Below are 24,143 nucleotides of genomic sequence, written 5' to 3'. Positions count from 1 at the left end.
TGTACAATGCAAGATTACATATTTGTGTTGTGAATAAATGAAAAATTATTTCAATGAAAAAAGAGAGAGCTGTCAATCCAAAAATCAATACACACATGCAGATAATGATAATGAGTCTTTATTTATCACATATACATTACAGCACAGTGAAATTCTTTTCTTCACATACCCCAGCATACCTGGAAGTTGGGGTGAGAGCGCAGGTCAGCCATGATGCAGCGCCCCCTGGAGCAGAGAGGGTTAAGGGCCTTGCTCAAGGGCCCAACAGTGGCAGCTTGGCAGTTCTGGGGCTTGAACCCCCGACATTCCGATCAGTTCTCAAGATACACAAAACACTGAGATACTGAAATGTAATATGAACCAAAACATTTATAAATTTGTATCAACTAAACCAGAGTCACATGACTTTATCTTCAGCTGTGTAGCTCTAACTAACTGGTTATTTGCATTTGACATTATTTTCTTTTCATGCTCTGGCACATTCTAGTACGTGTGTGTGTGTCACTCTGCAGCGGGTCATGACCGTACATTTGGCATGACAGCCTCATACGAAATTAAACCGAGAGGCTATCACAATCGACCCATGCTATCTCGTCAATGTTTAGCGTAACCCAGTAAAAACATACAGGTTATCCAGCATTCAGTCCAGCAGCTTGTTCTGAGTGGTGTAATTGTACCTTTGTGAACTGTGTTCAAGATAATATCATTAGCACTGGGGTTGCTAGGTTTCAGCAAAGTTTCCAGCGCCACTACATTTCACAACCCACACAAAAGACCTGAAACTCGCCCAAACGATTGGTAATCAGAAAGGGATCAATCCCCCTTTCCCTCTCCCAATGTCGCAAGATATCTTACACTGTCTGACACGTTGTCATTTTGGGAAATTTAATGAATATTATTTGTATAATTAATGTAACCCTATGTATATGAAGATCTTGGCAGGGTGTTGTTAAACTAGCCCAATCTGGCAACCCTGCAATTAACTGTCCTGTCTGCAGCTTCTCCACAGAGCATTGGGCAAGAATTCTACGAGTGTTCCCATTTTTGGCCACAGGTGCATTAATAACTCTAAAAAAGCTATGCATGCTGCCCTACAATTGCACAACAAACAACACATCTAGAAAGGTGAGCAAATCAGCAGAACTTCTGCCTCATATCTGTCAAATAGCGAAATGAAAAACACAATTCTTTGAATAATTGTCACTCTAAAGAGTTAATTAGTATTTCAACCTGGATTTAAAATATATGGAACTATGAATAAGGACTTTTTATTTGTTGAATGACTGATACAAATAGCGGGACTTTTCCCCACTTAACCCTATGGATGAGCTGCTACTTATATTACTGATATAAATGAAGGAAATGGCTTTATTGGCGCTGACCTGTGAGTGGCCTTTAGAAAACACATTGCAGAGAGGAGAGCTTCCTACACTGACAAGGTGGAAAAACCTGCCCACAGCAAGTCCCAAACTGGAGCAGATACACAAAGCACCGGAGTCCACAGCCCCTCCCTCACAGCAGTTACAGCCGCTTTATCAGACATCCATCAGACAAGTCTGGCCCAAAAACCTCTGTCTCAGACAGCATTCGGTTATGAGAGCATGCAGATCAATCAACATCCCAAATACACAAATGATTTAACTTACGTCTCAGGTATCTCTCTTTAATATACATCTAACAGGTTTGAAGAATTTTAGAATCTCTATTAAACACTTCATTCACAGCAACATTGTCCTTTCATTCATCTTCAGTAAGTGCTTTAGGTTGTGAAGTAAGTGAATTATGGGTTTCCTATTGACCATGGTTCCTCTCAAACTTTCTTCCTCATGTCATCTCAGGGAGTTTTTCTTTGCCGCCGTCACTGTATCTGGAAATACGAAACCCTGTTTTGGTCAGGGTCAAGGTGGATCCGGTCTTTCTTGTTAACATTGGGTGCAAGGCGGCAGAAATCGTCTACACAGGCAGTAACCTGAGCGCAAACAGTCTCCTTATGTACAAATACTTATTTATGTAAATTTTCATACATTTTACTCAAATATAATGAGAATCACTGCAAATTAGCCTGTGTCGCCATCATCTCAGGTTAACATCTCAATGTTGAATGTTGAATTACTGGAACCTGCTCATACTAGATAACTGCTATAAAACTCTAAGAATGCCTGATCAACACATGTCGTTTGGCCCTTCTGACTCAGTCAGTTGTAGCCCTCCAGTTAAACTCCAGTCGACCTTGTACTCTGAAAGAAATTAGGAACCTGGAACCTGGAACTGAGCTCCAGTTCAGTAGAGAAACAGGAATTGAAAGCCTTGTGAACAACTCCCACAAACTGATGTGGCAATTAAACGTGACAAAGAAATAAGAAACTCTTGTAAATTATACGGAGTTCATGGCGGCTTCTTACATCACACAAAAACTCTCAACTCAGTACTTTCAATTTCTACGGCACAACATTTGTTTGTATTTGTCTTGTTGTTGGCAGTGTCAAGTCAGAAAGCTTTGTGAAAGTTATACGCCTTTAAAAAAGAAAAAAAAAAAAGTAGTCCCATTTGCACAGCTTAGGATTTTAGGATTGCCGAGCCAAGTGCAAATCCTGACGAAATGACTCAGAGACTCGAGACAATAGAGGTGGGGACGTTTGTTAATTTGGGGGTGGGATTGGGGGATGGGTGTTAGCAGCATTTGAAGAATGGGTGGTATCTGGAGGTGTGTGAATCATCACATCGTAGAAAGTGGTTATTATTTCAGCTGGGTGGTCTGAGGGAAGGTTGTTACAGAAAGTGACAAACAGGAGCTACTTTGTGCAGTAACTGACCATGTGTGAGACTGGTGGGCAGTCTCACAAGAGACCAGTTTAACTTGTTGAAGTTGTGAAAACTGGTACCTGACGTCATTCCTTTTGGACTTCAGAAATGACCCTGATGCTCGTATCGAAGTTCCTTTCAACACACTTAGCCGTGATTGATTCTACAGTGTACAGTTGTGGAAGAGTAATGAATCATAACCGTACTACCTGGTGCCACCCAGAAGAGGATGGGTTTCCTATTGAGCCTGGTTCCTCTCAAAGTTTCTTCCTCATGTCATCTCAGGACGTTTTTCACTGCCGCATCACCGTATCTGGAAATATTGGCATCTCTAAATGAAAATGAAACCCTGTTTTTTGGACTTGAATGGAATTCATTGTAAGTAAACAATAAAGAACTCCACATGCTTTTGGTTTTATTTGTATCCTTCATATTCAAAAGTACTTATTCCTTTACAGCACTACAGAGCATCTGTATATTGTGACACTGTGATTATTTTTTAATAATATGCGCCTGCAAAATAACATCTTGAGGCCACAAACTAATCATCTTGTTACCCAGAATTATGTTGTGAGAATGAAATTGTGTTTACTTAATACCTTGCCTCCAAATATTTACTAAGTGATCGCCTCCAGGGTCCTACGTGTGCAAGTTCTTGCCGTGTCTGTGTGGGTTTCCTTCTCGTTTGTGGTTTTCTTCACACCACAAAAACATGCCAGTATGTTTCTTTTGGAACAGAGAGATGGTATGGTATAAGATACTATATATATATATATATATATATATATATATATATATATATATATATATATATATATATATATATATATATATATATATATATATATATATAGGCATATATATATATATATATATAGGCACCCTCGGTAAATATGAAGGCTGTGAAAAATGTATCTTTTGTTTAAAAAAATCTGAAAAATACTCTGCTCATATGGATATCAAACAATGGCAAACAAAACACAGGTTTATAATAAATATTTGTTAAATATAGGTGTGCAACAATTATTCATACATTCATATTATATACATTCAGCTGCTTTAATTTCCAGCGAATTTCTTAATGTGTAAATATTAGCATTAATATAAAAACATTCAACAAATGAGGCATGAACTGAACAAGTTTCACAGACATTTGATGAACAGAAATGGAATAATGAGTCCCTGAACAAAGTTGGGGGGGGGGGGGGGGGGGGGTGTCAACATTAAAAGTAACAGTCGGTATCTGGTGGACTCCAGCTGCTTTAAGTACTACAGTGCTTCTCATCCTCATGGACTGCACCAGATTGGTCAGTTCTTGCTGTGAGATGTTCCTCCACTCTTCCACTCTTTGCATGTTCTTGATCACATCTGGGGGACACACACTCGCATGTAATTTTCCACTGAAAGGACGATCAGCTGTCCTTCCTGTCTCCCTGTAGCACCGTCTTAGGCGTCTTACATTACAGACATTGTAGTTTATTGCTCTGGACACATCTGCAGTCCTCATGCCTCCCTGCAGCAGGACTATAGCATGTTCACGCAGGTGGGCAGGAACCCTAGACATCTTTCTTCTGGTGTTTTTCAGAGTCAGTAGAGAGGTCTCTTTAGTGTCCTAAGTTATTGTAACTGTGACCTTAATCACCCACTGTCTGTAAACTGTTCATGTCTGAAGGACTGTTCCACAGGTGCATGTGCAATAATTGACTATGGTTCATTGAACATGCGTGAAAAACATTGATTAAACCCTTTCCGATAAAGATCTGTAACGCTTATTTGGATTTTACAAGATTGTTTTAAAAATACAGTCTCCCTTAAAAAGGTACATCCTTTTTTGCTGAGTTTATACATATAAATATATATTCTGTACCAGTTATCCTACATGGGTCACAGGGAGCCTGGAGCCTAAGGTAAGCGACAACCTGGATGGGGTGCCAACTCATCACAGGGCACATTCACACACTCATTCATACACTAGAGACAATTTGGAGATGCCAATTAACCTACAGTGCATGTCTTTGGACTGGGGGAGCAAGCCGGAATACCCAGAGGAAACCCCAAAGCACAGGGAGAACATACACAAGACAGAGATGGGAATTGAACCCTCAAAACTGGAAGTGTGAGGTAAATGTGCTAACCACTAAGTCACCATTCACCCCATATATAAGAGATAGAGAAGTCTGGACTGAGTTTCTTGGCCTGTTGCCACCATGACCCCCACCAGGAAAAACAGAAGGGAAATGAATGAATGAATGAATGAATGAATGAATGAATGAATGGCCTGTTAAACAACAAGGCATCATACTGAGACGAGACAAAATTGACAATACAAAGCCATTTGTGAGTAATCATTTCTTTATTAATCCTGTAAATATTCATTTTTTCAGCTGGTGTACAGGGTGTGTCGTCTATACATATATCTCAGGTCAGATCGGTTCTGTACCATAGACCTGTGTATAGGTACCATATTTATTGTTTTCCCATTTCAACAGCAATAAAAATAAGATAAAATAAATCAAAAGACCCACAAGGCCTCTTTATTTCCCCGGTTGCAGGCATACATCTGAAGTCTCAGTTGCTATAAGTGCATCCATAATAGAACTGTAATCCCCAATAGTAGGTTATAAATCCCCATTAGCAATTGCAAAGCATTCTAATTAAATATATATATGGATATATTATATATATATATATATATATATATATATATATATATTTCTTTGTATATATCAAAAACATTTTCTGTGCACGTGTGCAGTTCGCATTCCTTTCAAGGTTAATATGCTATTGAGTGACTAATTTTAATCCGTTCTCTAGAAGTTAAGATTATAAGTGTTTCTAGTTTTTCTGCGAAAGTTGACATTTTTTGTATTTAATTGGATTTTATTACTGCGGTGACATCGACCAACTGCGTAGTTTGTTTGGAATCCAGCTCTCTTACACGGGAGTGGACTTTCCTAAAAGTCCTACTTTTCCACATGCAGCTCTGGTTTTTTTTTTTTCTTCTTTCGATTCTTTTTTTAATTACAGAGAAATGAACTTGAGGAGAAGTCTTGTATGAACCCAAGGAGTAAATATTTCAAATCCTACACTGCCGCTTGTTTCAAACCCCAGGTCACCGTTCTGACAACCTCCTGGAATCCATCAAGAAAACAAAAGCAAGCTTTTAATGTTGCTTCTGGTGATGTATAATTCTTTAGTTTCTAATCTAGAGAATTGAGCAGTACTACGCAGTAAAATCCCCAGTGTTGAATTAACACCCGGAGTGTTCATTTGTGTCCAGTGGATTTATATAAACACTGCAGGGTGTAAATTCAACACTCCGGGTGTTAAATCAACACTGGGGATTTTGCTGTGTACCGAATTGCCATTCAAACTGCATCTCATCCAATACGGAGGCCAACGGGCTGATGCTATGAGAATAAATACCATGTTACCACATTACAAAACGACAATGCGAGTAATCTCAAAAGTGGCTCATATATTTGCACGTTGCTGGTTCATGGCCTTTTCATCTGAGACATCAATTCATCTTTTAAAATGAAAAACAAAAGGAAACATGTGGAAAAGTAAACAGCGTGAACATGCCTTGCTGTATGTGATCGTAACGATGATTCAACAAGAATTCTGAGCACCGTTTCTCTTACGTTTCGGAACGAACCACTTGCAAATGACGTCGATGAAATGCGTTGGAAAATACGTGGACGTCGTAAATGTACAGCTTTCGGATCTAGTTCAAGTGATTACGTATTAAAATTGTATGAAATAATGCTCGCTATAAGTTCATATGTGGATTTCACGACTGTTTTAATGAATCATTCCAACATATCTGCAAGACCTTTTTTTTTTGTATTATCTGTTTGGTACTGTCTTTCCTAATGTAAAATAAATCAAATAAACGGCGCTGATAAACTTGTATCTGTATGAATATTATTCAACCGTATAATTATTATTATTATTATTATTATTTTTGGCATAGCTGTTAGTGGTAAGTATCATAGAAAGTGTACATTTTGTGCATTTTTTAAGATATTTAACAGGAAACTTTGGTGTATTTTGGTTTAGTAAGACTTTACCGTACTGCATCTGGATATCATGTTTGTTTTCTGTAATGCGTTTCTGTTCCCAAAACTCTTTTGGGATCACACACTACTCCCTAAAATGCTGTGAATCGAACTGTTAGACAATCACACAAACAAGCTTGCAGTCATTTAACTAAAGGAAATATGTTAATACTATTGTACGCTCTGTGATTTAAGGTATGGTGCTAAAAACAAGCGACGGTCGGTGTATTCTGACATCATTTCTGTTTCTGGGTGATGCTACATTACCACACAATACTGGATGGTTTGCATAATATTCAGAGGACTGACTAATTTCAGATTTACACCATGATATGTTTATACCACATTTCTTTCTATCAGCTCCCTACACTATTTACACACTAGCGTTTGAACTGTAATGATGATCTTGTCTTATTTCATGTCATGAGCTTGGTCCATTTTACAAAGAGTGTTCTTTAGCATAATTCACTGACTCCATATGTTTCAGTTTATTAGATTCCTTCACATGTCCATTGTCTCTGATTCAGCTCGCTCATGATTAATGCCTGGAATTAACACAAAAACATCAATACAGGTAGCTGAGAAACTTTGAGGATTGCGTGTGACCATTGGATCGAATCTGATTTTGTCTTTGGGGCTTGGAAACGGTTAAAACAGTGTTTTGTTTACATCAGAAGATCCTGGCGTTGTTTTTTTGAAATCGACGAACATTTTCAGTGAATTTTACAACAGCAAGGCAAGTGTTTAGCTACATTTTGTTTTTTTTTTGGAAGGGCAGAGTAAACATTAACACGATGGCATATGGAAACAGATGGAACCCTATAGCTACACATTCATAACGACACCTTAAAAGTATAGCCAGTTAGAACTATGTCATTGTGGAGAAAGTTAGAAATGAATAATAAAAAAAATAATCTCATGATAATATTCTACGCTTAAAACCTACGGTCCTTACACGTTTCCAGTACTAACTGGGCACAGTCAGTGAACAGTAACGCGTGTTTGCGTGTACTTGGGGAAGTTGCTCGGACAGTGCTACAGTCTAATCACAGTGTTTCAAAGTGTCTTTGTTGAGCTCTAAAGACGATTACACAAAAACCCGCCGGTATTCTGTAGCAAATTCACACGTCAGCCTGTGAACTCATCGTCCTTCGTAACGGCTGGCCAAACCATGTGGCAAAAGCTAAGGAAAGAACAAGCTAGAAAAAAATGACAGAAGAGAAATGCCCGTATGTGACAATGCGCTTTGTCATGCGTCTATTGCTTTCCAAGTGTGAGTAAAGTAAATGGATCTTTACTTTAATGTCATTTGTCTTTCTCTAATTTCAGTTGAATCTAAAAAGGTGCATCTAAAAACATACACCTGCGAATGGATATCTATTGCTTTCGTAGAGCTGCTTATTGCGGTGTTTATGTGGGATCTTGTTTCCAGACTAGACTATGCATGATTGCATGTAACCTCTCTCTCTCTCTCTCTCTCTCTCTCTCTCTCTCTCTCTCTCTTCAGACCAACACTGTACTTCTTATGTCCTGGTGTTGATATGGAATATTTCCACGCTTCAGATTCGAGGTGATAGAATCTTTAAAGAGATGCAAGTCTAAAAATAAAAATGTTGCCACATTAAATAATAAAGTATGAACGATGAATAAGGAGAATAAGCAGAAACTAACCCCAGCCTGGTGTCTAGTTTTTCAGGTTTCCGTTCATATTGCCATCCCTCATAACAGGCCACAGCATCTTTTACAGCAAAAACTAAACCTGAGCTACTGATATCATTTGAAATGGAAGACTTGGTTGCTACATTTGCACTTTTTTTTTTTTTTTTTTTTTTACAAGTGTAAAAGTCAAAAGTGTGTGTGTGTGTGTGTGTGTGTGTGTGTGTGTGTGTGTGTGTGTGTGTGTGTGTGTGTGTGTGTGTACGCTCAATGGTAATGGCTGGCATTCTGTCACATTCACTATGCCATGAGCAGTTAATAGTGCCTCAGTAAGTCTTAAGTCATAAATTTCCTTGGAAAAAAAAAAAAAAACACCACAATTTATGATGACAGTTACAAGAAGCAATACAGTGTCCAAAAATAAATATCTGTTGAAGGCCAAAAGCCCTAATGTTTCTCCATGAGTGGCGAGACAGCAATGGTGGACGAAAAAAGAAAGAAAGAAAAAGAAAGAAATGAAATCATGCCTGCATTACAGGTAAAAAACAACATACCCATCCAGATATAACACTGATGTTTAGACACCGGATTATACACAGGATTATACACAGGATTATAAATCCTGTCTGTTATATCAAACTAAATAAAAGCACGGGCAAAGAAGTATATCAGCAGCAGTATCTTTGCATACATTTAGTTGTTGTTTTTTTTCTCTTCCAGTTTTGGGCTGAAACATAAACAATACATACAGACATAACACACACACACGCACACACACACACACACACACACACACACACACACACGTGTAATATTTCAGTGCGTATACAGCAGTATGCACAAAACCAGTGCTGGAAGAAAAACTGGTGTGTCGTGAGACCATGATTGAAAGTAGATTAAACTATAACACGTAATATATTGGAAGACTCAAAAATCTGTGAGAGTTCTAGGGGGAACCGTTGCGTCATTTGACTACACATGTGTGTCGGCTTTTGCATATATGTTATTAACCACAACTTATCTGAAATACAGCGTTCAGGGCTGAGCTCTGGGTTCGGTTATACTGTTCCATATCCACAAACGCTTCCCTCATTTCACGCCCCTTGTATCACCAGGAGCCCCATAATCCTTTGCTTTCTGTGGTGTATGTAAAGGCAGGCCATGCGACAGCACTCTCGCATGCTGATACAGGGATTACAGGAAGCACTTTTTGGATGCTTTTTTTTTTTTTTTTTTTTGTTCTCCTAGGTTTCAATATTTTTTTTATTTTTTTTTATATGAAATCATGCTTTTAGCCTAGTTCTCATTGTACGTTTGCTTTAAAAAGAAGCCTAAAAGCCATTTATTGGCAATGATGTCCGTTGCCTGGTTTTCCAACTTTCTTGCAGTTCTTGTTGCTCATCATGTGTCTATGAGAGAAGGTTTGGGTGCGGCAGACAAGTCCTAGAAGGAAGAGAGAAAGAATTTCAGATAAAGGCATAAACTTAAGCATTATTCCTCATGATTCACACACACACACACACACACACACACACACACACACACACACACACACACACACACACACACACACACACACACACACACACACACACACACACACACACACACACACACACACAATGGGGTCCAAAAGTATGAGACCACATTGAAATCTGGATTTTTTTTCCACTTAAAATTTTTAAAACAAAGAAAGTAAACGTTCAATATCTTGAACATTTAATATTTAAAATTCAGGATTCTGCACAATTGCGAGGTCCCTATTGAAATGTAGGCAAATGCAGGCTTATGATACTGACCACGTTAATTAATTTAAACAAAACCTCAGATTTTCCTCATATTTTCCTAATATCTTCTATTGAAGCACGTGTTCAGACGACACGTCGATGGATTTGATCTGAAATGGACTGTAAGGTTTTGCACAAACTTCTGGGGTCCGTGCCCGCTCGAGTGCGCACTTGTCATTAAAGCAAAACGGGGACGTGGCAAATACTACGAACCTCAGAAATTCATGTTAATATTTCAAAGATTCTACTTTTTGTTACACTCCAGTTGTTGCCACTAATACAATTTGTAATGAAAATTGTTGTATTAAATGAGAAAAGAATGCTAATTCAAAGCATTTTCACTAGCGCTCTCGGACTTTCGGATTGTATTTGAGGAGGTGTGGTGTTTGCCGTCGTATAAAATTCACCTAACACAAGAACACGGAAAATGAATGTACAGATTAAACAAAAATTAATTTGTGTATCGGGCGCACGGTGGTTTATTGGTTAGCACGTTCGCCTCACTCCTCCAGGGTCGGGGGTTCGATTCCCGTCACTGCCTTGTGTGTGTGGAGTTTGCATGTTCTCCCCGTGCTGCGGGGGTTTCCTCCGGGTACTCCGGTTTCCTCCCCCAGTACAAAGACATGCATGGTAGGCTGACTGGCGTGTCTAAAGTGTCCGTAGTGTATGAATGGGTTTGTGAGTGTGTATGTGATTGTGCCCTGTGATGGATTGGCACCCTGTCCAGGGTGTACCCCGCCTTGTGCCCCATGCTCCCTGGGATAGGCTCCAGCCCCCTGACCCTGAAAAGGAGTAAGTGGTAGAAGATGGATGATGGATAATTTGTGTATCATCGGTTGTGCATTTTGCAGTAATTCTCCCAGCATCGTCCCGATGATAAGAATATAGGTGCTTGCTTGCTAACGCTGTATTTCTGGCTCATTTTAAAAGTAAAAGTGTTCTTTATTCTTGTAGTTAATCAGGTTAAAACCTTTAAAGACCCGTGTATTAATAGTGGACAATAGTGCACTCTTATCTCCTTTAAATCATGCAGCCACAGTGCTACTAAAACACCTCTTATTCTTCTTATTATTAAGCATTTGAACTTTTCCTCTCTTTACATTTCCTCTGTTATATTTACGTTCACATTTTACGGCATTTGGCAGAAGCCCAGTGCGACTAACATTTATCTCATTTATACATCTGAGCAGTTGAGGGTTAAGGGCCTTACTCAAGGGCCCAACAGTAGCAGCTTAGTGGTTCTGGGCGTTGACCATCTGATCAGTAACCCAATTTCTTAACCACTGAGCTACCACTGACCATTCCTTCCTATATTCCTTTATATTCCAAAGATGAAGACTTGTTCAAGAAATGCAAAAAAAAAAACAACAACAAAAAAAACCCTATTAGTTTAGTATTAGCATTAGTTTCTGTAGTTTTCACTAAAAGTCACATAAGCTCAAGTGTTATGCCTTTAGCCTTGTGGTCAGGTGCACACTACACGATTTCAGCTCCAGTCACGGACTACTTCTTCGGAGCTCGGCAACTATCCTACCCACACGTTTGTGGGTAGGAACGGCAAGTGTGCCGTTAGGAACGGCAAAAATAAAAACAAACAAACAAATGATCTATGTTGTCTGCTCTATACACCTGGTTCTCTCTGCAGAACCGACACGCTTCCCTGCCCACAACCGCTATTTCTTTCACGTTTCTCTTTTTATCTTTTTTTCTTTTTTTTAAAAAATCTTTTGTTTTCATGCAAAATAGTGACAGTATCACATGATCGAAGCTTTTGGGTTGGTTTGAACGAGATTTGAACAGGATTTGGGGATCCCAAGCTGCACAGAAACAGAAACGCGTTCACCTCACTGTTGGGAGACTGCGAGTTTGAGTCCTGACGATGCAAGCTGTCCGGAGGCAGCTGGTGGAAATGACGGTCCACAAAACGAACAAACAAACCAAAAAAGTTTCTGAAAGATTGTGTGATATGTGTGCCTCCTCTGCGAGCGATCGTGTAGCGTGCACTCACCTCGATCCACCAAAAGTCCAGACAACACAAGCATTTAAAATCATAGTGTGAAAGGGTCAGCAATTCTGATATTTGCAAAGTCATGTAGGCTTAGGTCGTTTCTCAGCCACTTTAATAATGCAAATGTATAAAACACATTCATCATAGACTGTTGAACTCTCAAATGCCAATTAATCCCCATGGTTAGCAGGATTAAGTGAGCCGGTGGCATGCCGTTAGCCTGTACCTGGACGGCCGAACGAGCGCCGCTCACTGCTTTACTCTCCGCAAAGTGGCACATTTCACTATCTGAGACCCTCCCTTCTTCACATCCACAACATCCGGCTATCAAGTGCGAGGAAGAGGAGAAGGTGGGGTGACGAGCAGCGGAGTACAGCACAGCAACAGCAGCAGATGGGACAGTCCAGAAAGTGCGAGGGTGAAGGAAAAGTGGCATAAATGGCAGAATGGAGAGTTGATGGAGAATTGGAAAGAGAAAGAGGGAGAGGAGTGAGGGAAACAGCGGTGAAGCCAAAAGAGTTAAGGTCAGTTAAGGTGAAAGGAGGGATATGTGAGAGATGTAGGGATGGTGCGGTCCATAGTGAGATGGACAGTGTGGGGGAGAGAGACATGGGAATAGGAGAGACAGAAAGGAGAAGCATCAGAAATGTGTACAGGTGCTGTACGCAGAAGGACAAACACATTTATAGTTTACAGAAAGAAGAGTTTTAATGAAGCATACATGAAAACAGTGAAAATAAAACCCACAAAGAGGAACCAGAACAGATTAACCAGCTAAAACCATTATAATTTCCCAGGAAGCAAGAATCAGACGCCACTGATAAACATGATAATGTATGATGTACAGACTTCAAAAACAGGTCACTGCTTGTCATTACCTCAGATTCACTGTCTTTTATGGAGGCAGATTTCTTTATTATTATTATTATTATTATTATTATTATTATTATTATTAAGTAACTGTCTTGCCTGTAGATTTACTCGTAATGTACATGCACGGTTTTCTGAGTGAATCCACGTTCTGACTAGATAACTGAAATTGTGCCACTGGAAAATGTTCTTGTTAAGAACCTTCACTGTGATTGGTTCCTCCTTTTGGGACAGAACGAAAATGAGGTGATGAAAAAAAATAATAAATGGCACGTTGCATGCTGGGGAAGACATAACCGTGATGCGTTTGGGACGTTTGGGGAAACTGAAACCGTCATAACAAAACTATTTTAATGCTTTTGTTAAAGGCCTCAGAATTGAGAGAAGCCTTCATACAATCTAGATACAATCTAGTTGCTAGAATTTAAATATCGTCTGTTAATGAGGGATATTAATGACTTCAAGACCATTAAATAACTCCACCTGGCCGTAGTCCTTTCAGTGTTAAGCCACAAACCTAATGTTTGTAACATAATCATAAGGACCCTCAACGGAATGAGTTGATTATTACGTGCTTTGTTAATAAATTATCAGGAAAGACATGATGTTTCCTTCAAATTAGCTTTAATTTGATAGTTCTACTGTAAAACCAAGGAACACAAAACCCACACAGTGTAACATAACAGGCAATGTATTTCTTTCATGTCAGATCAGCCTTTTATTACAAATACACTCACTGTACACTTTAATAGGAACACCTGCACATTCACACAACTAAATGATCAGCCAATCGTGTGGCAGCAGCACAATGCATCACATCATGCAGATACAGGTCAAGAGCTTCAGGAACTTGAAGGAACAGTGGGGATGGGGTCACCATAACTGAAGAGCTGGATATTGAAAGAACATCAACATTTTTTGCTTCAATCTTCGGTGAGTTTATACCCACAATAGCCTCAGATCCTGGTTCTTGGCCAATGGGAGTGGAGCCTGATGTGGTCTTCTGTTGTTGTAGCCTGTCCACATCAGGGTTTTACATGTTGTGCGTTCTGAGATGCTTTTCTGCTCACCACAGACGTAAAGAATTCCACAGCCTTCCTGTGAACTCAAACCAGTCTGGCCATTCTAATCTGACCTATCTCATCAACAAGGTGTTTCTGCCTGCAGTCCAACAGGAGTATTGCAGGAGTTTCATTTTTCTGCACGATTTTTGCTAATATCCTGCAGGATACAAACACTCGCCATGTCCTGCAGAATTTTAGATCTATCCTGCACAAAGTGCGTGTTTTAAGTAGACTCGCAGGACGTGATTCCCGGAGAACGTAATTCCTGCATGTACATTTTTTCTTCTTCACGGAATTCCTGCAGGTGTTTCTACAGGACAATGAGCTGAAAATCCTGTAGGATATCTGCATAATATTCCTTCAGGGTTCCTGTATTGTTTTTTTTTTAAATTTACTATATAAAATATATATACACTCCTGTATTATTTTGTAAGAGAAGTGACAGAGATCACAGTTTCATTGAACATAAACTGCAGCTCTTGTAACTGCATGCTGCCACATGATTGGCTGATTGGCAAACTGCATGTGCATGTGCAGATGTTCCTTATAAAGTGGACAGCGAGTGTATATCTGTCTTAATAAAAGTAACAATTAGGGGTTTTCAATGTGTATGTTTTATAACACAGCGCCTCAGATAGCTCGCCACTGTAATAAAAAACAAACAAACAAACAAACAAACAAACAAACAAACAAACAACAACACAGCACTGACTTACATTTACTTGGGCATTTAGTATTTACTTGGACATTCTTTACTTATAAACTGACCTAAACATTGAAAGCGTAAAATGTTAAACTCCCTTTCAAATCAAATAAAGACTAAATTTGGTGCGCTAATTTTCACCATGCCCAGCTAATCTACAGCACCTGCTGTACTACACAGGGCAGTAAAGCTTAGTCCATAATAGGAAGCCTAGATCCAGGCCTGCTCAGGTGCCCACCTTGCTTTCCCGGCCAAGGACGGCGTAGCCCATGAACTGCTCTGCGTCAGCATCCAACTCATCAGCTTCCTGCTGCCCATCTATAATGTACTCCTGACCCTCACCCTCACCTTTTCCTCTCCGAACCACCTTCCTCACGACCTACACCACCCGATGAGAGCCATGGCGTCAAAGTGGAAAAAAGGGAGCAAACAAGAAAAATAGATGAGATGACATTAAACAATGAAAAACAAACATAACAAAAGTTTTAAAAAAAAGAACAAAAAAGTGTGAGAGGAGACATTATGTTGGGTGCAAGCTTTCACTGAAGAAAATAAGGGAATGGAAATAGAAATGAGTTTTGTGGTGATCAAGAGGATGTGAGGACTTTAGCCAGTTCCTTTCTTGCTAACTTTCAAATCATTTAAAAAGAATCGTTTCTCCAACGCCTCAAGAGTACTCCCGTTCTCTACTTTACCACTCTCTCTTTCTCATTACATCTGCACTATGAAAAGTGGAAGTGAGAATGAACCCGAGTGCTGCGTCGCGATAGTCCTCTCAGCATATGCTCTCTTCATCGTTCTCGATTGCTGCAATATTTGATCGGACAAACAGTTGCAACGTGAACGAGGCAAATGCAGGACGACGTTCTACACAGTGCCAGCCCTACTTTGCGAGGCTGTCTAATGCCTGTGCCACACTACAGAATAACTGAAATGACAGGTCACGATTTTAGGCTGGTCTTAAAAGAGCTTCCCAGATGATCATGTGGTGTGTGGTGTGGAAAATCCAATCTTAACCGTCCTAATCTGCTGAGAATCCAGTCATGGCCACCCTGATTTAAAATAGTGAATATGCCACTCGCTCAGTGCACGAATCAGCATCCTGTAATGTGGGTTACGCAGACTGTCTGATCTAAAAAAAAACAACAACACAATCTTGATATTGCGCATGAAAAAAACACTTGTGTACTTGCGTTGATCTGAAGCCATGTTTGTTCTTGAGAAATTCTGCTGGATCGAATCAGGACCATGGATCAGAACTCATGAGCGTAATATGAAAGTGCGTGGAGTTTTTACTGTAGGGTTTGATGAGTGATACACGCTCCAGAGCCGAAAATCTCTCACTATAACTGGGATCGCTCAGATTTGAAGCGGCTATAAATATTTTAGCGTGGATCAGGCATTAGATGTGCAATTATAGCCACTCAGAAGACACATCAACATTTGGACATAATGAAATTGTCACTCAATCACTGATGAACAGAATAGAGTAACAGTGAACAGAATGATTATAACTGCACTAATCATTTTGTCACAGCTGTTCAGGATGATTATTTCATTTGAATTGAATGAATGTTGAAGTGACTTTGCTGCAAGCAAGAGGCAGTAGGATGGGAAAGCTGACCTTTTTGGTGACGATGTTGCCATGCTCATCTGTAAACTGCTCCTCACTCACTTGCTCTCCAGGAAGATCCACAGCTTCATCACCCTATGTAATATATGACAGCATAAAAGCAGTGAGAAAAGCCTAAAGAAATCATAAAAAAAAGCAAAAGCCTTGGGAAGTAGATCAGAACAGAGAGAAAAGCTACTGAATGTTTCGATTTCCAAGCAAGTGTATCGGCCAAATGCAACGCTGTCTTGCTCAAGGTAGCTCAGCTGATGAGTCATGTCATTTCAAGATGAATAGAATATAATGAACATGCAAAAGCCATTACACATCAAAGACTACAAACACACTACAGTGAGTGTCTCACTGTATACACCATTTTTTGGTCATTTGTAACTGTGTATCGTGCTTGTTTGATAAAATCGCCGAGTCATATTCACATCATTGGAACAGTAAACATTTGCCATGAAAGAAAAAAATGGCTTAACAACAAAACAAAAACACGACACCTGACACAACGCCCCTGGAGAGAATGGGGCTTGAGTTGACACTTTTGCTCAACATTATTTTATCAAGATGTTGGTCTGTTTTCACTTTGGGAAGCGGTTTCCTACAGTGCAGGAAGTCCTACAATGCACTCTCCTCGATCAAGAGTGATGCAGCAGCACTTTAGTCTTTCAGTATGTCCAGCTCTCTCATCTCCTCATCCGTACACTCTGCTCACACATTCAGCTTCTAATGCTTCATAAAGCATGCCATAACTCTGAGTAGTCCAGTGTTTATTGTCTCCTCTAATTCTACGCTGGACTTCTCATTAATATGACATTGAACATCGCTGGGAAATGGTGAGTGAGAAAAGAAGCTCTTGCTCATTTGTTCGTACGAGCTGATCTTTATCACTTATTTTTGACAGTGTTTATCTTGTTTCTATTAAACGCCATTGTAACTGCACTAGCGACTAGAAATGTTGCTAATGTTACTGTATGAGATGGTCCACATTTACTGTTAGCTCTGTATTTCCTTTAGAATAGAAAACAAGCTCCCCCCTTCACATTCCCCTCTGCACACATTCTGGGATACCTTCAGAATAACTCTGCGGCGCACCACTCGAGTGGTGACGTTCTGCTCTTGGTCTGACATGCTCTCATCCTCCCCCAACTCCCGGTCGAGCTGCGTGTGAATGTAAGTGAGCACGGATCTCACGGTGCCACTCGCAATGTGCAACACACTCTGGCAGCTGAGCACCAGGAACGCCAGCACCACAAAGCTGAAGAGCAGCTCTGTAACTAAAGTCCACATCACGTCTCGTACAAGCACAGCCAGATACACGTGTAGCTGCTGAAGTCACACTGCTTCCGACCCCAGAGATGCCACAGGATTTGCTTAACTTTTCCGTTTCCTCATTACCGTTCTTATCTGAAGAGCTACGGTGGTCATTTGTCAGAGTCCATTCCCTCTCTCCCTCCCAGTGGTCTAATGCCCCCCTCTCTTCCTCTGAGCTCCCTCATCTGGGTGGTGGGAAGTGTCTAACCTATAATGAACAAATGCTCTCTCTCTCTCTCTCTCTCTCTCTCTCTCTCTCTCTCTCTACCAAAAACACCCAACTCCCTGTCTCCTGTTGCACATGTGATCTACAGTAGTCACACTTTTAATACCATGTCTGAATGGCCCAGTTAAACTGTTAGCATGTATAGGACATACACAGGAATAACATGTATATATCAAATTTACTGACTCTTGACTAATGACAAACATCAAATTCAGTCTTTAGACATGGTTGAAGCAAAGCCAGATATGACAAGGTCAATGCAGTGCATTATGACACGTTTGACTTTGTTCTGACTATTCGTAGTGTTAACCTCATGCTGAATTACCATAATCGATGAGAAAAGCTTTATCCACTCTTTGGATGCAACTGTAGTCAATGACCTTATTGTCCATTTATTCAAATCCAAATATATCTTATATAATCCCTCCCCCAACAGCAAAAGTAGCAGCAGTGGCCATAGTGAGGGTGAGAGAGGGGAAAAACGACAGGTGCTATATCTGGCACCAACTGCTTGTGTCCTTCTTGGGTTGTCTCTCTCTGTGTGTGTGTGTGTGTGTACATGCATGAGTGGTTGGGTGAACAATCAGCGATAAATGTTTATGTTTTTAAGAAAAGAGCAAAAAAAAAAAAACGTTCTCAAATGTTTTGCAGTCATGGATCTCTTTAACTGTAAAATATTTTCCACTGACTCCCTTAGTACAGGTTTATTTTACGAAAAAAATCCAACAATTGCAACGTTAGGCTCATTATTCAAACGAGGCTGGCTTATTGATAATGCTACTCGCTATTACCCAGTGTTGTTGCTGTACTGCAATTTCAGTCCAAAATATTACACGACTGTTTGAAGTTCACTATAGTAGAACAGTACCAATAGCCACTCAGGTCTGGAACTGTAAAAGTGCGGTTAAAATAGCTGTTTATGAGGTTTACATGCTTTGACGGAGCAAAAAAAAACATGCTTTTGTGGGTGTTTCTATGGGTTTTTTCCCCCCAGGTTGCATGTCGAACATGCCGAGGTGGGAACGACGTTATTACAACTTGCAAAGCACCAATTACAAAGCACCACAAACGCAGCATTACACTAGCTACACCTCAACTTCAAACCGGTACCGAACAAAAGCATCAATCCCAACAAGGTCTCCAGGTGCTATATGCTCTACTGTCCAGTGGAGTGCAATATCACTTACCGGCTCAAGTAATGTAGCACAACATAATATTCTCTTCCTCCTTGGAAAGACTTTCTGATCTATCTAAACCCAAAAACTTCAAATGAGCTACCAAATCTCTTCATGGATGTGTCACTTTTGAGTTTGAGTGCCTGCATCACAACATACTGGTAAGCTCCGCAAAACCCTATTATCTCATGTGAGTTTCCCTTCCCAACAAATCCCCAGCTCTTACTTGTCCTCTGAGACGCATATCTTCCCATCCTCGAAGGTCAGGTACTCTGTGGGGGAAGCCTAGGCCCTTCTCAAAAGGCTGGGTTCCCCAAAAATGCCCGCGTAGGATCTCTGAGTGCCCCATGTCTCGTACCGGTTGGAGCAAAGCTTCCTGGGACAGTTGGGACTGGCTCAAATCTCCATCCACTGCTGCCTTCACTGATGACATCATGGACTCCTTGGCCTGTCTGAAATTGGCTGGCTGTGAGGTTCCTGCCCAGCTCTGAGTGGGATCTGGGATGGGATGCCATCCAGGGCCAGTCTGGTCTTGGAGGTAGGACAGGAAAGAACCAGCACTTGACCTGAGAGGGAAAAGAAATAATTAATAGAAGAAATGATAAAAGATCTTTTGTTTGGGTGAATATCTAGATAATCTAATTTGAAGTTTAAAATTGTTCTAATCATTATTCAGTTATTTTTTTCTAGTCATTTTCCTTTTTCTCTTTTGCTAAGCAAAGGAATTGTTGAAAGGACAGTAATGTCAGCTTGGAAGTGTCCCAACATGTAAGCTGTTTCAATAATAACAGAAAGTAAACAAAAAAAGATATCATAAAATCTATACCGGTGCCAACTCACCTGTCACCGTTGCGATCAGCCACTCGGCTAAGCCCAGGAGACTCACACATTCGAGCGTAAACCCTCTGTTGTCCTGCAATGACAGACAAGCCTTCCACTAAGCCTGTGTCATCTCTTACTCCCAAACCTCCAATGTCTCCTTCTGAAACATTCCTGCCTGCACCAACCGCAACCTCCACTGCCTTCTCATCCGTCTCCAACCCTTGACCTACGTCCAGTCCATTGATGTTGACCCCTGTTCCAGGAGTGGTAGTGCTGTGTTCCGAGTCTGCCCCAATGGACTGGTCCTCCAGCAGCTCGATGGACCCGCTCAACCCAATGTGGCCGTGTCCTGTACCTGGTGTGGCACTGCCTGGTCTGCCCATACTCCCGTAGGACAGCCCCTCTGAGTCCTCAGCGTTGCTACACTCAAGTGAGGAGTCCTCCACGGCCACCAGACATGGGCTTTTGCCTGATGGCCACACTTGTACCTCGGACATCTCCATAAGTGTATCTTCTTCAGTGGTGGCTATGGGAGCACCATCCATGCTAGACACTTCCTGCCAGTAGGGCTCAAGCCCCATTGGTGAGGCCAGGCTGTGCTGCCCGGAGGCTGGTGAGATCAACACGTCCTGAACCACCAGTCCATAACCTGGAGTGACAAAGAGAGAGGCACACTGACATGCGCCTCCCCACCCTATCCCCTCCTTAGGACCCTAGGAGGGGTGTGCTCTGAACCAGGGAAGGGTGGGGTAGGAAGGGTCACAAGGGGAAAAAGGTAAGGATAATCTGGAGTCGTGGGAGGGAAGGATGGGATGGGAAATTTCTTGCAAGCCATACCAGCCCAACAGCAGGAGTACAGGCAGCGGAGGGGACAGCGTCCAATACGCAAGTTATTATCTAATAAACACTGAGGCTGTTCCGCTGTCTGACACTTTACAGGTTACTGCCACCAGAGAAAAGGGCAGAGGATTCATTTTTATCTGTTAGCAACCAGGAAGCAAAGACACCCCTACAGACCTTTAGGATCTGGGACACACCACCTGCTCATAGACATACGTGCATAATGCTGTCATGCGCTTAAGTCATATTATTCGTAATTAATGTCAAGCTGCAGAGCATGCATGCAAGCAATCATATACTCAGGTTTACATGTTCCCTCACAACATGTTAATATTGAAACTGTATATAACTTCTATATATGTATATAAGGTGACAATTTTAGGGAAATAACCCTTTTTTATTTTGGTAACCATTTTTTTTTTTTTTTACAAAGGATGCTCCAATGCTCCAACTCTGATGGCAAAGAGCAACTAATGGTTAAATGAAAAGCCCTCGACCATCAACAAACCGAAAACATGCAAAAAAGGAAAATCAAAACCTATATAGCTATTTGCTAGACTTTATCATTGAAGTCATACTCATTTGACATTTGATAATACATTAAATAAGCAACATGAAACACATGGATATGATATTTACCTTGAAATACATATGATAGATAAACATCTATTATGGCATCCATATTTTTTGACTTTACCTGCACTGAATTGAGCTGCACTATAGCAGATAATAAAATCGTAAAACTCTGCTCAAGTCTTCACAATACAAAGAGCCACATTCTAAAATAGTTAAACAAGCACATAGGGCATTTTGTATATTGGGCGACACAATGTTATTATCCTGAAAAAAGCTGTTTGACCAGTCCGTAACCCCCGACCTGTTTTACAGCCTTGCACTGATAAAAAAAACTTTGTCCAATACACAACACAAGGTTTCATTTACCACATGGCCCTGGAATGTGAATTCAGTGGAAGAATACACTTCCTCACGTGGCCTAAATGTCTAAGCACAGTTACTTTTATTCTGTGTTATGATATACGGTGAAAGAGAATAAAACATTAACCCAAAAAGTGGCCTTTTATTTATGATTAAGCCATAAAAGGCATCATGATTGGTGTGATATTGGCATTAAAAACTGTCATGGATTATTTACCACGTAAAAACCCGAATGTTGAAATAGAATTGCACAAGCTTCATAGTGTATTTCCCTTCAGAAGTATGAAATGCTAAATAAACTGTAGAATACTTAATATGTCTATGTTTTTACTGTTTTATCCAAAGTCCAAATGCTTTCTGTTTATTGTTTTCAAATTCAGTGTGATCCCTACAACGGTAATATTTCTCATAACAAATAGAAGGCATTGAGAGCTGGTATAGTAGGCTTGAAAAAAATAGACAACAAGAAGGTAGCAAATAGTGAAGGTGATGGAAGGAATTTTATTTGTAAATGCGAATGTGTGTTTGTTTGTATGTCTGTGTATGTGGAGGGGTTTGGGGTGGGTGGGGGTTGGGGGTGCTGAGGTACGTTGTGAGGTATTTTTGTCCCTTAGTATCTGAAAGCAGTACACGAGTGTAATGCAGTTGGTAGTTAGGAATATGCTGAGTCTGCAGGGGATATCAGTGACACCAGCTGACTACATTCTCACTCCAGAGACACTACCATACTGTACGGGATGTGTTTGAGTGCTGTATGCGCCTGTTAGTCAGCTAGATTGTATCCCAAATAACAATTGTTTTTAGGAAATTTAGATTTTTTTTTTTAAATTTGATAAATATTCCTACAACACTGATGTAGCATATAGTGGTTGTAGAAAAGTAATGTTGAGGCAATCGAACAAACATGAGCATGAGCAGCAATATAATAACGTGTGATAAATGTTGTGTAACGTCATATGTAGGGCTGTAGTGACGGTGAGGACACTTGGGCTTCTTGTGCATGAACAGAGATATACACACGGACAGATAAAGACACAAACACAAAGCAACATAAATCGTTTGGAATCCGTTAAAACATAGCCACAGAACCACAAACACTCAGGAAGGTTCATTGCTGAGCGCAGACATACACACATATATGTATCTCGAACACACACTTACTAATGCAAACGAAAACAAACGGCTAATGGAGTAGCCATGATTTTAAAATAACAGAGATTTATTACTGACACGGAAACAGAAAAGGATATAATTAAGGCTTAGGTGATGCACAAGTCACAGATAAAGGACAGACAAGAAACAGTACAGTACAGTACAGTGACTAAAAAGCGTTTAACTTTCTCATCTAAATGCAGTAACAGGAGAAGTGGAAAGGCGCTGAGCCTCTATGCTGCATGCCATGCTGGGCGAACTCAACTCAGCCCTACATGCAAAACATACAGCATGCCAAAGTGCAGATTGTTTGAAGGGCATTCTCATGTGCATTTAGAAACAAACACATACAGAGGACACAAAGAGCAGTTTTGATGAGGATACAACACTGTGTACATGTCTCCGTAGACTACACAGCAATCACTGCTCCATTGAAAACCAGTCAGACAGGTGACAAATTAAAGGAAAAAAAAAACAAAACAACAGAAAGTGTCTGATGTGTTTTTACTGAGTCTGATCGTCTTCCGCATTTACATTCTCAGAAACCTGAAGAAAAGGTGTTCTGTTTTGAACTCAAAACAAAGTTGCCATGACGCCATGGTATTAGTGTAAATGTAACTACATATTACACTATTACCATGGCGTCATGGCAACTGAATGCACGAATTTTGATTTCCAGCTGTATTTACTGATATCTTTTTCTCATAGATCTAAATGAACATATCGCTTTAGACACTGTTCCTATTGAAACACAGACAGCTGTGACTCTTTCAATGTCCATGTTGATCCAAATTCACGGTCAGCTGGGCTTTTAGTGCACTTTATACATGCCACAAAGCACGGTATTACATTAATGGATTAATTGTATCGTAACGTACAGTTGTCTTGAAGCATTCATTATGCATTCATTATGTTTCTGCACTCGGAATTCAGGTCTTCCCTTTAATTTGTCATCTGTCTGAGGGCCTACATACAGGATTTAAATATGCCTTATGAGTGTCAGTCAATCATGTTGGAGTACGAGTATGCTAAATGTGTCGTTAGGTCCCCAGGCAAAGCCCTTCAAAAATAATACAAAAACTCCATAGATCGGCATTCAACCTCTACAT

At 40.4% G+C, this 24,143-nt stretch overlaps 1 protein-coding gene across 3 annotated transcripts in view; it reads right to left on the bottom strand.

Annotated features, from left to right (window-relative positions):
* Positions 1-5,254: 5,254 nt before the first annotated feature.
* ank1a (ankyrin 1, erythrocytic a) overlaps positions 5,255-24,143 on the bottom strand; it is a 53,050-nt gene continuing 34,161 nt past the window's right edge. Inside the window, exons 38-43 of one of the 3 annotated variants that reach the window (XM_047149834.2) lie at positions 20,125-20,755; positions 19,511-19,850; positions 16,576-16,659; positions 15,190-15,330; positions 12,541-12,638; positions 5,255-9,962 (exon numbers count right to left, since the gene is read on the bottom strand). In XM_047149834.2, coding sequence (XP_047005790.2) covers positions 12,564-12,638; positions 15,190-15,330; positions 16,576-16,659; positions 19,511-19,850; positions 20,125-20,755 — 1,271 coding nt within the window. In that variant the 3' untranslated portion in view covers positions 5,255-9,962; positions 12,541-12,563. Of the gene's footprint in view, positions 9,963-12,540; positions 12,639-15,189; positions 15,331-16,575; positions 16,660-17,640; positions 18,090-19,510; positions 19,851-20,124; positions 20,756-24,143 lie in introns of those variants that run through there. The other 2 variants (XM_047149830.2, XM_047149831.2) reach the window with 2 other exon arrangements.

The sequence above is a fragment of the Ictalurus punctatus genome, chromosome 22 (genome assembly GCF_001660625.3).
Source record: "Ictalurus punctatus breed USDA103 chromosome 22, Coco_2.0, whole genome shotgun sequence".
Taxonomy (NCBI): Eukaryota; Metazoa; Chordata; class Actinopteri; order Siluriformes; family Ictaluridae; genus Ictalurus; species Ictalurus punctatus.
Note: the sequence above shows the minus strand (reverse complement) of the source record. Positions and strands in the feature narration are given on the sequence as shown.